This window comes from Ranitomeya imitator, chromosome 4, assembly GCF_032444005.1.
Source record: "Ranitomeya imitator isolate aRanImi1 chromosome 4, aRanImi1.pri, whole genome shotgun sequence".
Taxonomy (NCBI): Eukaryota; Metazoa; Chordata; class Amphibia; order Anura; family Dendrobatidae; genus Ranitomeya; species Ranitomeya imitator.
In genome coordinates this window covers 609,786,793-609,803,414 of record NC_091285.1, presented here as the reverse complement: position 1 = coordinate 609,803,414, position 16,622 = coordinate 609,786,793, and the positions used below count along the sequence as shown (strand labels likewise).

General features: G+C 47.0%; 1 protein-coding gene across 2 annotated transcripts in view; it reads left to right on the top strand.

The window, feature by feature from the left end:
• Window positions 1-296: 296 nt before the first annotated feature.
• The window catches only part of CDS2 (CDP-diacylglycerol synthase 2), a 120,953-nt gene continuing 104,627 nt past the window's right edge, over window positions 297-16,622 (top strand). Inside the window, exon 1 of one of the 2 annotated variants that reach the window (XM_069766577.1) lies at window positions 297-482. In XM_069766577.1, the coding sequence (XP_069622678.1) occupies window positions 432-482 (51 nt within the window). In that variant the 5' untranslated portion in view covers window positions 297-431. The remainder of the gene's footprint in view (window positions 483-16,622) is intronic. The other variant, XM_069766578.1, reaches the window with a different exon arrangement.

The window sequence follows — 16,622 nt, the reverse complement described above, 5'->3', positions numbered from 1 at the left end:
ACAGTGAGTGGTATGACTTGTGTGTGACCAGCGCCCCCACCAAGAGGAACACCGACCCCGCAGACACACCGCACGCCCACCACTGACTGTATAGTTATAAGTGACCGGCAGGGAGCGAACCCTCCATATTTATATACTTGGAACATGACGTCATCCTACAAGTAGGCGTGGTTTGAACAAGGGGCGTGACATGTAGCAAACGCGTATTCAACTCTGTGAACGCGCTTTCGTCGTTAAGCCATTAGGGGCGGAGTTTGGCTGCAGATTCATCCAATGGGAGTTAAGGATGGCGGTGCGCGTGTCCGCCAGGCGCGCAGCTGCTCAGGAGGCGGCGGAGGTGGTCGGGAGCAGCACTGTACGTCAATTTGGCCCCGGACGTCGCCCGCACATCATATTCCTAGCGGATCCCAGCGCTGCCCGCACCCTGCAGAATGACGGAGCTGAGGCACAGAGGCGCCGGGGAGCAGGAGCTGGACGAGAAGGTACATGGAGGCTGCACTGCATCCACACGGTGACAGCAGCCGCTCCATCTGTCATTGCAGCTCCGGGTAGGACCAGCGGTGATGTACGAGGCGACCTGCAGACATGGCAGTGCCAGTACCCCCTGTAGGGCCAGGTGTGGATGTGGCAGTGCCAGTGTCTCCTGTAGGGCCAGGTGTGGAGATGGCAGTGCCAGTGCCTCCTGTAGGGCCAGGTGTGGAGATGGCAGTGCCAGTACCCCCTGTAGGGCCAGGTGTGGAGATGGCAGTGCCAGTACCTCCTGTAGGGCCAGGTGTGGATGTGGCAGTGCCAGTACCTGCTGTAGGGCCAGGTGTGGAGATGGCAGTGCCAGTACCTGCTGTAGGGCCAGGTGTGGAGATGGCAGTGCCAGTACCTGCTGTAGGGCCAGGTGTGGAGATGGCAGTGCCAGTACCCCCTGTAGGGCCAGGTGTGGAGATGGCAGTGCCAGTACCTGCTGTAGGGCCATGTGTGGAGATGGCAGTGCCAGTACCTGGTGTAGGGCCAGGTGTGGAGATGGCAGTGCCAGTACCTGCTGTAGGGCCAGGTGTGGAGATGGCAGTGCCAGTACCCCCTGTAGGGCCAGGTGTGGAGATGGCAGTGCCAGTACCTGCTGTAGGGCCATGTGTGGAGATGGCAGTGCCAGTACCTGGTGTAGGGCCAGGTGTGGAGATGGCAGTGCCAGTACCCCCTGTAGGGCTAGGTGTGGAGATGGCAGTGCCAGTACCTCCTGTAGGGCCAGGTGTGGAGATGGCAGTGCCAGTACCTCCTGTAGGGCCAGGTGTGGAGATGGCAGTGCCAGTACCTCCTGTAGGGCCAGGTGTGGAGATGGCAGTGCCAGTACCTCCTGTAGGGCCAGGTGTGGAGATGGCAGTGCCAGTACCCCCTGTAGGGCGAGGTGTGGAGATGACAGTGCCAGTACCTCCTGTAGGGCCAGGTGTGGAGATGGCAGTGCCAGTACCCCCTGTAGGGCCAGGTGTGGAGATGGCAGTGCCAGTACCTGCTGTAGGGCCAGGTGTGGAGATGGTAGTGCCAGTACCTCCTGTAGGGCCAGGTGTGGAGATGGCAGTGCCAGTACCCCCTGTAGGGCCAGGTGTGGAGATGGCAGTGCCAGTACCTGCTGTAGGGCCAGGTGTGGAGATGGCAGTGCCAGTACCCCCTGTAGGGCCAGGTGTGGAGATGGCAGTGCCAGTACCCCCTGTAGGGCCAGGTGTGGAGATGGCAGTGCCAGTACCCCCTGTAGGGCCAGGTGTGGAGATGGCAGTGCCAGTACCCCCTGTAGGGCCAGGTGTGGAGATGGCAGTGCCAGTACCTGCTGTAGGGCCAGGTGTGGAGATGACAGTGCCAGTACCCCCTGTAGGGCCAGGTGTGGAGATGGCAGTGCCAGTACCCCCTGTAGGGCCAGGTGTGGAGATGCCAGTGCCAGTACCTGCTGTAGGGCTAGGTGTGGAGATGGCAGTGCCAGTACCTGCTGTAGGGCCAGGTGTGGAGATGCCAGTGCCAGTACCTGCTGTAGGGCCAGGTGTGGAGATGGCAGTGCCAGTACCCCCTGTAGGGCCAGGTGTGGAGATGGCAGTGCCAGTACCTGCTGTAGGGCCAGGTGTGGAGATGGCAGTGTCATTATCTCCAGTGGGGCCAGGTGTGGGGATGGCAGTGTCATTATCTCCAGTGGGGCCAGGTGTGGACATTCATCCATAAGGCCGGGTCTGGGCGTGCATTGCCTCCCGTAGGGCCGGGTCTGGGCATGATGGGGCGACATGAAAATGTTAGCGTCTGTGATATCCCCTAATGATGGTTTCTGGGGTCACGTTGCTACCTTATGTGACTGACGGTCCTAAAAAAGCCAAACCTGTTGTAGGCAACTTTTCCATTATGGACTTTAGTAAATGTACGATTGGGGGGTCCAACCCCTGGGACCCATTTATAGTACTTTTATCAGGGGGGGGGGGGCCCTATGTGAATGCGGTGGTAGTGCACATGTGCAGCCAGCGTTTCCTTCACTTCCCTCAGTGGGATCACACATGTGCACTGCTGCCACAAGACCCCCATTTTTGTGATTGGTGGGGGTCCAAACACTTCTCTTATGTGAATCCATACTTTACAGCGATCCTTCGCACATGTGCACACAGGGTGTTTTCTAGTAGCAGCCGTCTCCTATTTTTCTGTTTCCTGAAGATTTCTTTGCCGCCTTTTGATTGGACGGTGCTCGGTTTAGAGCGTTTTCCATCAGGATCTGCATCAATCATGGGACAAACACTTTTTTCTTTTTCCTGCCAGGCTTTTTTTCTTTTTCAAAACCGGAAGCAGGAAAAATGCTCAGAAACTGAACATGGGACCCACAGTATTTTTTTAAATTTTTTAAATGAATAGGAAGTGCCTTTCAGGCATTTTTTGAGCGAGCACGCGGGCGTCTCTTAAAAGGAAAAAGCCCTGTGTGCACATAGCCGTATTCTCCCGCGATCTCAGCCATGCAGACCGGTGAGTGCCTTGGGCAATCCCTGAATAGGACTGACCAGTGATGGAGATAAAATGTGCGGACCGAGGCTGGGAAATAATAAAGGGGCCGCATTCCTTGCTCGAACACCGCTGCCCCTCTGGTTTGCTGATTGCTGGAAGTACTGCAGGTCAGACCTCCCCCCAATCTGATATCGCCGGTCCATGTTCTCACTTGTTGATCATTGCGTCCTACCACCACCAGATCCAATATTCCTTGTAGTTTTTCTGTGCCTGGATCCCCGCAGATCTATTTACCTACACGGATAAGCTCCAGTGTAAGAGATTTGTGTAATTAGCTCGCGGAGGATTACCTGCAATGGATCCAGTTCTGCCAAACCATAATCTCTACAGATTTGCAATCACTGAACATGGTTCTATACACTCCCAGCAACCGGATATGGGGAGTATGAGAAACCCAGACTAACCCGGACCTTCATTTACAATTCGTAAAATAAATCTGTCGCCAGGTTTTTGTCACCTGCCCTGAGAGCAGCATAATGGAGAGACGCTGCAGAAACTGATTCCAGCGATGTGTCACTTACTGGGCTGTTTGCTGTCATTTTGATACATTTTATCAGCAGGAGATTATCACTAGAGGACTAGTAAACCTGCTGCCATGTAGTCCTCCATATTCATGAGTTCTGCATAACCCCACTCCCTCAACTGATTGTTAGCTTTCTGCCTATGCACAGTGTACACAGAAAGCTGCCAATTAGTGGTGTGGGTGGGGTTATACACAGCTCAGCATTCAGCGAACTGGAAGATCTGCAGCAGAGAAAACTGAGATTTTATCAAAAGTATAGCAGGTGGCCCAGTAAGTGACACATTGCTGGAATCAGAGTCTCTGCCCCTACATTATTCTGCTCTCAGTTGGGACCCAAAAACCTGGTGACAGATTCCCTTTTAGTTTTATTTATTTAGCACGAGACAATTTCATTAACAGTTTGTATCAAATCATAGTTATCCCTTTTTTGTAGGACAGAGGATAGCTGTTTGACCCTTGGGGCCACCAGGGTTCCCGAGAATCGTCCAACATGTTAATCCCTGCGCTATTCATTTTTCATGAGCCCCGGGGATAGGCAAGCACAGCGTTTCTCGGTGTGTCAGGAGGGGGTCGGCGTTGTGCCGGGCATAGCATGGCATAAATAGCTGCCTGGTGTAGAAATATGGAGGAATGTAGTTGCACCCAGCCATTCTCCAGTGACTCATATGTAGTGGAAGAGTGGCCGAAAAGTATCCGATAGGATACCAAAGCTCTTCAGATCCAAGGACGCCCACCCATTTCTTCTGATACATGTTGGCACCAATGACACGGCAAGGAAGGACCTACCGACAATCTGCAAAGACTTTGAAGAGTTGGGGAAGAAAGTAAAGGAACTGGATGCACAGGTAGTTTTTTCTTCTATCCTTCCAGTAGACGGGCATGGCACCAGGAGATGGAACAGGATCCTTGATGCAAACAACTGGCTAAGACGATGGTGCAGACAACAAGGATTCGGATTCCTGGACCACGGTGTGAATTACTGGTACGATGGACTCCTCGCCAGAGACGGACTACACCTCAACAAACCTGGGAAACACACATTCGCCAGAAGACTCGCTACACTCATCAGGAGGGCGTTAAACTAGAAGAAGAGGGGACGGGAAGAAAAACATTAGACTTGAACAAAGAAGACCCAGGAAAACATACTCAGAAGGGAGGTAAGAACATTTCTAAAACAATCCACAGCGAGGAGATTGGAACAAAACAAAATCCTCTAAACTGCATGCTCGCAAACGCCAGAAGCCTGACAAACAAGATGGAAGAACTAGAAGCAGAAATATCTACAGGTAACTTTGACATAGTGGGAATAACCGAGACATGGTTAGATGAAAGCTATGACTGGGCAGTTAACTTACAGGGTTACAGTCTGTTTAGAAAGGATCGTAAAAATCGGAGAGGAGGAGGGGTTTGTCTCTATGTAAAGTCTTGTCTAAAGTCCACTTTAAGGGAGGATATTAGCGAAGGAAATGAGGATGTCGAGTCCATATGGGTCGAAATTCATGGAGGGAAAAATGGTAACAAAATTCTCATTGGGGTCTGTTACAAACCCCCAAATATAACAGAAACCATGGAAAGTCTACTTCTAAAGCAGATAGATGAAGCTGCAACCCATAATGAGGTCCTGGTTATGGGGGACTTTAACTACCCGGATATTAACTGGGAAACAGAAACCTGTGAAACCCATAAAGGCAACAGGTTTCTGCTAATAACCAAGAAAAATTATCTTTCACAATTGGTGCAGAATCCAACCAGAGGACCTAATACTATCGAATAGACCTGACAGAATAACAAATCTGCAGGTGGTCGGGCATCTAGGAAATAGCGACCACAATATTGTACAGTTTCACCTGTCTTTCACTAGGGGGACTTGTCAGGGAGTCACAAAAACACTGAACTTTAGGAAGGCAAAGTTTGACCAGCTTAGAGATGCCCTTAATCTGGTAGACTGGGACAATATCCTCAGAAATGAGAATACAGATAATAAATGGGAAATGTTTAAGAACATCCTAAATAGGCAGTGTAAGCGGTTTATACCTTGTGGGAATAAAAGGACTAGAAATAGGAAAAACCCAATGTGGCTAAACAAAGAAGTAAGACAGGCAATTAACAGTAAAAAGAAAGCATTTGCACTACTAAAGCAGGATGGCACCATTGAAGCTCTAAAAAACTATAGGGAGAAAAATACTTTATCTAAAAAACTAATTAAAGCTGCCAGAAAGGAAACAGAGAAGCACATTGCTAAGGAGAGTAAAACTAATCCCAAACTGTTCTTCAATTATATCAATAGTAAAAGAATAAAAACTGAAAATGTAGGCCCCTTAAAAAATAGTGAGGAAAGAATGGTTGTAGATGACGAGGAAAAAGCTAACATATTAAACACCTTCTTCTCCACGGTATTCACGGTGGAAAATGAAATGCTAGGTGAAATCCCAAGAAACAATGAAAACCCTATATTAAGGGTCACCAATCTAACCCAAGAAGAGGTGCGAAACCGCCTAAATAAGATTAAAATAGATAAATCTCCGGGTCCGGATGGCATACACCCACGAGTACTAAGAGAACTAAGTAATGTAATAGATAAACCATTATTTCTTATTTTTAGGGACTCTATAGCGACAGGGTCTGTTCCGCAGGATTGGCGCATAGCAAATGTGGTGCCAATATTCAAAAAGGGCTCTAAAAGTGAACCTGGAAATTATAGGCCAGTAAGTCTAACCTGTATTGTTGGTAAAATATTTGAAGGGTTTCTGAGGGATGTTATTCTGGATTATCTCAATGAGAATAACGGTTTAACTCCATATCAGCATGGGTTTATGAGAAATCGCTCCTGTCAAACCAATCTAATCAGTTTTTATGAAGAGGTAAGCTATAGGCTGGACCACGGTGAGTCATTGGACGTGGTATATCTCGATTTTTCCAAAGCGTTTGATACCGTGCCGCACAAGAGGTTGGTACACAAAATGAGAATGCTTGGTCTGGGGGAAAATGTGTGTAAATGGGTTAGTAACTGGCTTAGTGATAGAAAGCAGAGGGTGGTTATAAATGGTATAGTCTCTAACTGGGTCGCTGTGACCAGTGGGGTACCGCAGGGGTCGGTATTGGGACCTGTTCTCTTCAACATATTCATTAATGATCTGGTAGAAGGTTTACACAGTAAAATATCGATATTTGCAGATGATACAAAACTATGTAAAGCAGTTAATACAAGAGAAGATAGTATTCTGCTACAGATGGATCTGGATAAGTTGGAAACTTGGGCTGAAAGGTGGCAGATGAGGTTTAACAATGATAAATGTAAGGTTATACACATGGGAAGAAGGAATCAATATCACCATTACACACTGAATGGGAAACCACTGGGTAAATCTGACAGGGAGAAGGACTTGGGGATCCTAGTTAATGATAAACTTACCTGGAGCAGCCAGTGCCAGGCAGCAGCTGCCAAGGCAAACAGGATCATGGGGTGCATTAAAAGAGGTCTGGATACACATGATGAGAGCATTATACTGCCTCTGTACAAATCCCTAGTTAGACCGCACATGGAGTACTGTGTCCAGTTTTGGGCACCGGTGCTCAGGAAGGATATAATGGAACTAGAGAGAGTACAAAGGAGGGCAAGAAATTAATAAAGGGGATGGGAGAACTACAATACCCAGATAGATTAGCGAAATTAGGATTATTTAGTCTAGAAAAAAGACGACTGAGGGGCGATCTAATAACCATGTATAAGTATATAAGGGGACAATACAAATATCTCGCTGAGGATCTGTTTATACCAAGGAAGGTGACGGGCACAAGGGGGCATTCTTTGCGTCTGGAGGAGAGAAGGTTTTTCCACCAACATAGAAGAGGATTCTTTACTGTTAGGGCAGTGAGAATCTGGAATTGCTTGCCTGAGGAGGTGGTGATGGCGAACTCAGTCGAGGGGTTCAAGAGAGGCCTGGATGTCTTCCTGGAGCAGAACAATATTGTATCATACAATTAGGTTCTGTAGAAGGACGTAAATCTGGGGATTTATTATGATGGAATATAGGCTGAACTGGATGGACAAATGTCTTTTTTCGGCCTTACTAACTATGTTACTATGTTACTATGTAAATATGAACATATCCTCAGGTGCATGGATGTATTTGGGAATTCTTTGACAATTTTGTGAGTTTCATTATCAGGAGTTTTGGATTGTTATGATGTCACATGTGACCGGAGGCATTGTAAATGCATAGTGCACTGGCCTCCAAGCCTTAGGCCTCCAAGCCTTTGGCCTCCAAGCCTAACCTCTAAACCTTTGCAAAGCTACATGACTTGTATTGTTCGGGCAGTGATGAGATGTGCAATACTATCTCAGTTCTGGATCTCCTTCATTCTTTGGGTCCTAGAGACAGCACCCACTGACGATAAAGTGAAGACAGAGACATGTCCACACTGTTCTGGAAAATTTGGACTTTGTCCATTTTGCAATTGCTTGGTCTGTGTCTTTTGTTGTCTTCACCTACCAGCAGCTCTGTGGGCTGTATCTCTCCACTTCTATGGATAATAATATGGCCAATGTGAAGGCCAAGAGTTGCACCATATAGAACCATTTTTGCATAGTTGATATGGTGCCCCCTGTTTCACTGTCCACATCGTATATTTGGGGCTCAGCGGTTTGTTCCCCAGTAGCAGGGATCGCTCCTCTGCCTGAGATGAATGTCTCACCATCTAATTCACAAAGCATTGCTTCAAGGGATCTTCCCATGTGGGTAAGTTAACACTAGCCACCAGAGATGACCTGCTGACTTCTGGGAGTCTCTCAGAATCCTGCATGGATTTGACAATGGGGCTATAAAAGGCTCCTTTGTGGTGGAGGCTGTGCTCTCCCCGCGACCCCCAGAGTTGGCTGAGTGCGATATAGTCCCGTACACCCTAGATGGAGCAATGGGGCACACAAGTGTCCACTGCTGCACTCTATAGGACATCTCCGAGCCCTGTTCTCAAAATCGGGCGAGGTCCAAGCCCTCAGACCCCCAGCAGGAGGCAAGTTATTGCTTACTCTGTGGATAGGTAATAACTTAACAATTAAAAAAAAATAACCTCTTCAGTTGATTGCTGGCAATTTTTAGAGCACCCATAGAAAAGAATGGAGGGGGCCGCACATGGGTGGTCACCTTTTTAGGCCTTACACTGCATAAAAAGGCCCTGTGCTGTAAATGTCCCATATTGTTGTTGGATAAGTTATCGTGTGCCTGCTCCCCGTTTGTTCCTCGTTTTGTGCAGTTTCGTTGATGTTCCAAATGAACTGACATTTTAATTGATGTTGTACAGGAACCTTTCATTCCTCTGATTGCATTATGAAGCGTGTAGCGCTGCTGCCGGAAGTAACAGATTAGAGCTCTATGCAAACATCACATTTGGAGACCATGAATCATTTAGTGTAGAAGCAGCATTTCTTTCAGTACGTTCTTTCTCATGTTGTCATATTGGGGACACGGTGACCCCTTGTACAAAGGTAAATATTAGTAGCCCCTTTAGACGGGCCAATCCAGGCCATTGAACTACCACTAATGCCCTGTATACAAGCCGATCATTTAGTTTTACCTGCAAAGAATGATCGTTGAGTGCCCATAGGGGTGATGTGCTGCCAGAAACTAATTTTATGCCTGTGTGAAAGTCCTTGCATTTGATGTTTTGCCTCTTTACGTGGACCGAGTGTCCTCCGAGTGCTCAGTCGCCCATTATTGGCTGTTCTGAATGGGCCGTAAGGCTGGCCATACACACCAGATAGCTGTGTTTATATTTCATTCAGCAAGAGATATGTGAAAAGCCGGTAATTCAATTACCGGCTTTTTCTTTCTCCTTCACAAACCCGACATGATTTGAGACATGGTTTACATACAGTAAACCATCTCATATCCCCATTTTTTTTGCATATTCCACACTACTAATTTTAGTAGTGTGTATATGCAAAATTTGTGCGCTCTAGCTATTAAATGTAAGGGTTAAATGTCGGAAAAAATTGGCGTGGGCTCCCGCGCAATTTTCTCCGCCAGAGTAGTAAAGCCAGTGATTGAGGGCAGATATTAATAGCCTGGAGAGGGTCCATGGTTATTGGCCCCCCCTGGCTACAAACATCTGCCCCCAGCCACCCCAGAAAAGGCACATCTAGAAGATTGGCCTATTCTGGCACTTGGCCACTCTCTTCCCATTCCCGTGTAGCGGTGGGATATGGGGTAATGAAGGGTTAATGCCACCTTGCTATTGTAACGTGATATTAAGCCAGATTAATAATGGAGAGGCGTCAATTATGACACCTATCCATTATTAATCCAATAGTCTGAAATGGTTAAAAAACAACACAAACACATTATTACAAAGTCTTTTAATGAAATAAATACACAGGATGTTGGAATATTTTATTATCCTGGTAATCCACCGGAAGACCCTCGCTCTGTAACAAAGCCAAAATAAAAAAACAACAATATTTCATACCTTCCGATGATCTGTCACGTCCCACGATGTAAATCCATCTGAAGGGGTTAAATTTTTTTACAGGCAGGAGCTCTGCTAATAATGCAGCTGTGCTCCTGGCTGTAAAACCCCACCGAATGAATGGAAAGTAGGTCAATGACCTGTAGTTACCTTCATTCGCGGTGATGCGCCTTCTGCTGGTTGTCCTCATATGAACTCGAGCCTGGGAACTTTTCTGATTTTTTTTATTTTATTTTTTTTCCCACGCTCGAAGGACATCCAGCAGAGGGCGCCTCACCGTGAATGAAGGTAACTACAGGTCATTGACCTACTTTCCATTCATTCGCTGGGGTTTTACAGCCAGCAATTGAATTACCGGCTTTTAAGCTATCTAGCGCTGGATGAAATATTAATATATATACATGGGTCTCAATTATATATATATATATATATATATATATATATATATATATATATATATATATATATATATATATATATATATATATATTACAGACCAAAAGTTTGGACGCACCTTCTCATTTAAAGATTTTTCTGTATTTTCATGACTATGAAAATTGTACATTCACACTGAAGGCATCAAAACTATGAATTAACAAATGTGGAATTATACACTTAACAATAAAGTGTGAAACAACTGAAAATATGTCTTATATTTAGGTTCTTCAAAGTAGCCACCTTTTGCTTTGATGACTGCTTTGCACACTCTTGGCATTCTCTTGATGAGCTTCAAGAGGTAGTCACCGGGAATGGTCTTCCAACAATCTTGAAGGAGTTCCCAGAGATGCTTAGCACTTGTTGGCATTTTTGCCTTCACTCTGCGGTCCAGCTCACCTCAAACCATCATCTTGCCAGGTCATCTAGTGTAGCACCCCATCACTCTCCTTCTTGGTCAAATAGCCCTTACACAGCCTGGAGGTGTGTTTGGGGTCATGGTCCTGTTGAAAAATAAATGATGGTCCAACTAAACACAAACCGGATGGAATAGCATGCCGCTGCAAGATGCTTTGTAGCCATGCTGGTTCAGTATGCCTTCAATTTTGAATAAATCCCCAACACTGTCACCATCAAAGCACCCCCACACTATCACACCTCCTCCTCCATGCTTCACGGTTGGAACCAGGCATGTAGAGTCCATCCGTTCACCCCTTCTGCATCACACAAAGACACGGTGGTTGGAACCAAAGATCTCAAATTTGGACTCGTCAGACCAAAGCACAGATTTCTCTAGTCACCTTCCACGACGGCATATGGAGGTTGTCTCTTTGCCCTAATGGGGAACATGAAACACAAGAGAGGTTAAAAGCACCTCCCACCTCCCACTTGCCAGTGTCTTTCCTGTTCCCCATGGGACAGGGAGAGGTTCCCATATGCTGTAGTGGCCGGTGACTACAGTCATTCTTTCAGGTCTTACCTGTTTTCAGCCGGGCAGCTGGTGTCGCCTCGTGCCTCTCCGTGAGCTGCTCCCGTCGTCCTGCTTGTCAGGTACCTCGGGACCCTTCCCGGCCTTCCTGCGCCCCCACGAGGGTAAAGCAGGCCGGGATCCCCAGCCGGGATCCTCTCTGAAGCTTCCCGGCTTCCTCCCTCCATGCTGCTCGGTTCGGCGTTCCGGAAGTGACGTCAGCGGTCGCGCGCGCGTCACTTCCGGTTTTCGTATCACCCTGAAGCCGGCACTTCCGGGTTTCACCGGCGGCGGTGTCGGTGCTATGGCGTCCCACACGTGGATCCTGGAGGAGGAGGAGGGGAAATCCTATCGCTGGAGGCAGGTGCTAGGAGCGCTGCTCCATAAAAGCCTGCTGAATCACCACTGAAGGTAAGACTATAATCTATTCAGTATGGATGGTTCTTTGTGCCCTGTGTCTGCAGAGCCCAGCGCTGCCCCTGCTTCTGTGAGTATGCAGGGACTGGATCCGGGAGGTAGTTTACTTAGGGGTAGCTCCTCATTCTTCTCTCCCTCTCTGTTTCAGGGAGAAAAGTCTGCCCCTAGAGCTACTATTAGGAAGAAGTGTCCGGTCTGTTCTACAAAGCTCCCTCCTACCTGGGATAAAAAACTCTGCCAGCCATGCACTGACAGGATAGTTAAAGCTGAGCAACCATCCCTTCTAGATGAGATTCGCTCTCTTGTTAAACAGGAGGTACAATCTTCCTTAGCAGCCTTCACACCTCCACCCCCGCCTCCGCCACCACATTCCCCAGCTAAGAAGAGGAAGATTCAGGTCGTAGAATCTGATTCGGATTCAGACCACTCTTTTTCTTCATCTGCTGGCTGGGAAGATCCTGCATCCCCTAAGGCTGAGGTCAGGAAATACCTCTTCTCCTCGGATTATATTGAGGACCTGGTGTCTGCTGTTCGTAACACTATGGGGCATGAAGAGGAACCTGTACCACAGTCCATACAGGATCATATGTTTGGTGGGCTCAGATCGGAGAAAAAGGCAGGATTCCCCGTTCATGCTAATGTTAATATGATTGAGCAAGAATGGGAACTCCCTGAAAAGCGCCTTAGTATGTCTTCTGAGATGAAACATAGATTTCCTCTAGAAGGTGACCTTGTCAAACTTGACATTCCCAAGGTGGATGTGCAGGTGGCCAGAGTTGCCAAAAGAACTGCACTCCCCTTTGAGGATGCGTCGCAGTTAAAAGACCCTATGGACAGGAAGATTGAGAGTCTCCTGAAGAAGTCCTGGGAGTCTTCTTCTTCTGTCCTCAAGGCTAATATCGCCTCTACCTGTGTAGCGAGGACCCTTTCCTGCTGGCTGGAGAAATTAGAATCGCACATTTCTCAGGGTACCTCTAGAAGTGAGATGTTGGATTCTCTCCCTATCTTACATAAGGCTACTGGGTTTCTGGCGGACGCTTCTCTGGAATCCGTTAGAATTGCCACCAGATCTTTAGTGCTCTCTAACTCTGCCAGGAGAGCTCTCTGGCTTAAACTATGGAGTGGTGACATCACGTCTAAGGCCAAGTTATGTGCCATCCCCTTTAAGGGAGACTATGTGTTTGGTCCAGCTTTAGACGACATTTTGGATAAGGCGACCGACAAGAAAAAAGCGCTCCCGGAGCAAAAACAACCGAGGAAACGTTTTTTTCGTGCCCCACTGTCTCAGCCCTCTCAGCCGAGGGGTAAAGGCAAAACCGGCAGGTGGAGCTATGCTAAAGGCAGAGGGAAAAATATCTTCGTCCCTCAACAACAGCAGCAGCAGTCATTCCAGCAAGATAAACAATGACTCCGACCCGGTGGGGGGAAGACTCTCAAAATATGTGGATCAGTGGGAAAACATCACCAGCTCCCACTGGGTCCTCAATGTTATCAAGGAGGGCCTATTGATCGAGTTAACTTCTCCCCCCCCTCAGGGTCTAAAGATTACCACCCCCTCAATGAGGGATCACAAATTGTTAACATTGGGTCGCAGAGACCTTTTAAGATCAAATGTGATCTCCCCAGTTCCACAATCAGAATGGGGTCAGGGACATTATTCTCGTTTATTCCTGGTACCCAAACCATCAGGGGAAGTACGTATCATAAATCTAAAAGGTCTGAATCAATATGTAAAATATCAAAGATTCAAGATGGAGTCTGTAAAATCAGCCATTCCTTTAATAGATCAACACGCCTTTATGGCGACAATCGACCTGAAGGATGCGTATTTTCATATCCCTATTCACCCGAGACACAAAAAATATCTCAGGTTTGCGATTCAGGGGAATCATCAGGCGGAGCACTATAAGTTTGGAGTCCTTCCCTTCGGCATCTCATCAGCTCCGAGAGTATTCTCCAAAGTAATGGCGGAAGCAGTGTCATTCATTCGGAGTCAGGGGGTTTGTATAGTGCCCTATCTGGACGATCTGCTGATAGTGGCTCCCACCAAAATGACCCTGGTATCTCATGTGTCAACCACATTAGAGATATTGAAGTCTCTGGGTTGGATACCGAACATAAAGAAATTCCAGCTTCAACCCTCAAAAACCAGAAAGTTTTTGGGAGTAATTCTGGACTCGGAAAAACAGATGTCCGTCCTTCCAGAAGATCACAGACTACCATTAGTAGTAAAGATCAAGAAATACAAAGAGATGAGATCTCCCACACTCCGGGAAGGAATGTCGCTATTAGGCTCCGTGACAGCCTGCATTCAGTCGGTGGCTTGGGCTCAAGCCCATTCAAGAATTCTCCAGACCCATGTGCTAGACAATTGGGATGGTCGTCCTGGCTCTTTAATCAAAAGGATTCACACTCCAGGTCTAGTGAAAGCATCCTTAACGTGGTGGATGAAGTCCGAAAACCTTCGCAGGGGTGTGAGTTGGATTCAATTCCCGTTAACCACGATCAAATCAGATGCCAGCAAGAGGGACTGGGGAGCCATGATAAATCATGTTCCTTATCAGGGTCTTTGGGACCCGTCAATCAGAGAGAGATCGTCAAACTTCCGAGAACTCAAAGCTGTGGAAGAAGCTCTCCTTGCAGCAAATCGTCAGCTCTCTGGACAACATGTCCAGATATACTCGGACAACATGACCACGGTGGCTCATATCAGACATCAGGGCAGTACAAAATTCACCAGTCTAAAAAAGATCTCTGCCCGAATTTTTGCCTGGGCCGAGAAACACTTACCGTTCCTGACGGCAACTCGCCTAAAAGGTACTGCCAACTTTCAGGCAGATTATCTGAGCCGACAGGATATTCACCCAGGCGAATGGAGTCTGGAACTGCAAACATTCAACTTACTGGTAAACAGATGGGGTCTCCCGGAGGTTGACCTCTTTGCTTCTCACCAAAATGCGAAAGTAGAAACATTTTTTTCCCTGGATCCAAGAGGAAATCCCAGAGCAGTAGACGCCTTAGTTCAAGATTGGCACTTTCATCTGGCTTATGCATTTCCGCTTATCCCGATTCTTGCGAAGGTGCTACGGAAAATTCGGATAGAAAAGACTCCAACTATTTTGGTTGCTCCATTTTGGCCCAAGAGAAGTTGGTTCAACCTGATTATCCAACTACAGGTGGACGGACCGGTAATGTTACCGATAAAGGTCAATCTCCTTTCTCAGGGCCCAGTTCTTCACTCAGACCCTCAGAAGTGGAATTTAGCGGCGTGGTTTCTGAAGCCAATGTGCTGAGAGCAAAAGGGTTATCAAACCCTGTTATAGCTACTCTACAAAAATCCAGAAAACCGGTAACAAATGCTATTTATAATAAAATCTGGAAAAAATTTTCATCTTTTTGTCTGCCTAACTCTCCAGACCCTCTCAGGCCAGATATACCTAAGATATTAGACTTTTTACAAAGAGGCCTAGAAATTGGTCTGAAACCCAGTACTCTGAAGGTCCAGGTCTCTGCGCTCAGTTCCATCTTTGATTAAGATCTAGCAGGACATCGCTGGATTAAAAGGTTCATGACCTCAGCAAACAGAATAAACCCTAGGAAGCAAGTTATAGTTCCTCCATGGGATCTCAATATTGTGCTTCAAGGCCTTACAGGTCCACCATTTGAACCTTTGTCTACCTGTTCCCCACAAAATCTCGCTTACAAAACTGTTTTCTTGGTAGCTATAACTTCAGCTAGAAGAGTGGGTGAATTACAGGCCTTGTCTATAAGAGAACCTTATCTACTGGTTGGAGAAGACTCAATAATACTCCGTCTTGATCCCTCTTTCCTCCCAAAAGTGGTCTCTGAATTTCATCGTTCTCAAGAAATAGTGCTACCAACCTTTTGCAATAATCCTGCAAACTCTGAGGAAAGAAAATTTAATACTCTCGATGTTAGGCGTATCCTGCTACATTACTTGGATCAAACCCGTGCTCTTTTTTTGTCCACTCCTCAGGACAAAATAAGGGGAAGAAGGTAGCCAAGAGTACCATTGCTACATGGATTAAAAAAGCCATAATAGAAGCTTACCTTGCTCAAAATAAACTACCTCCGGTAGGAATCAAGGCCCACTCAACTAGATCTACGTCGGTCTCCTGGGCAGAAAGAGCAGGCGCATCTCCAGAGCAGATCTGCAGGGCAGCTACGTGGTCGTCATTCCATACCTTCTCTAAACATTATAGGTTGGATGTATTATCCAATAGAGATTTAGTCTTCGGCCGCAAGGTTCTTCAGGCCGTTGTCCCTCCCTAGTGCCAATTAGTTGGTATTCCTCCATATGCCGTCATGGAAGGTGACTAGAGAAAATAGAATTATTCTTACCGTTAATTCGGTTTCTAGGAACCTTCCACGACGGCGCTAATTTCCCACCCTCTATATTTCCTGGATTAATTCTGGGACTCAGAAGGTAAACCGGTGCTATGGTTTCAGTTATAAGTCACTGGCAGGTGGGAGGTGCTTTTAACCTCTCTTGTGTTTCCTGTTCCCCATTAGGGCACAGAGACAACCTCCATATGCCGTCGTGGAAGGTTCCTAGAAACCGAATTAACGGTAAGAATAATACTATTTTCCACTGGTCTAATGTCCATTCCTTCTGATCTTTAGCCCAAACAAGTCTCTTCTGCTTGTTGCCTGTCCTTAGCAGTGGTTTCCTAGCAGCTATTTTACCATGAAGGCCTGCTGCACAAAATCTCCTCTTAACAGTTGTTGTAGAGATGTGTCTGCTGCTAGAACTCTGTGTTGCATTGACCTGGTCTCTAA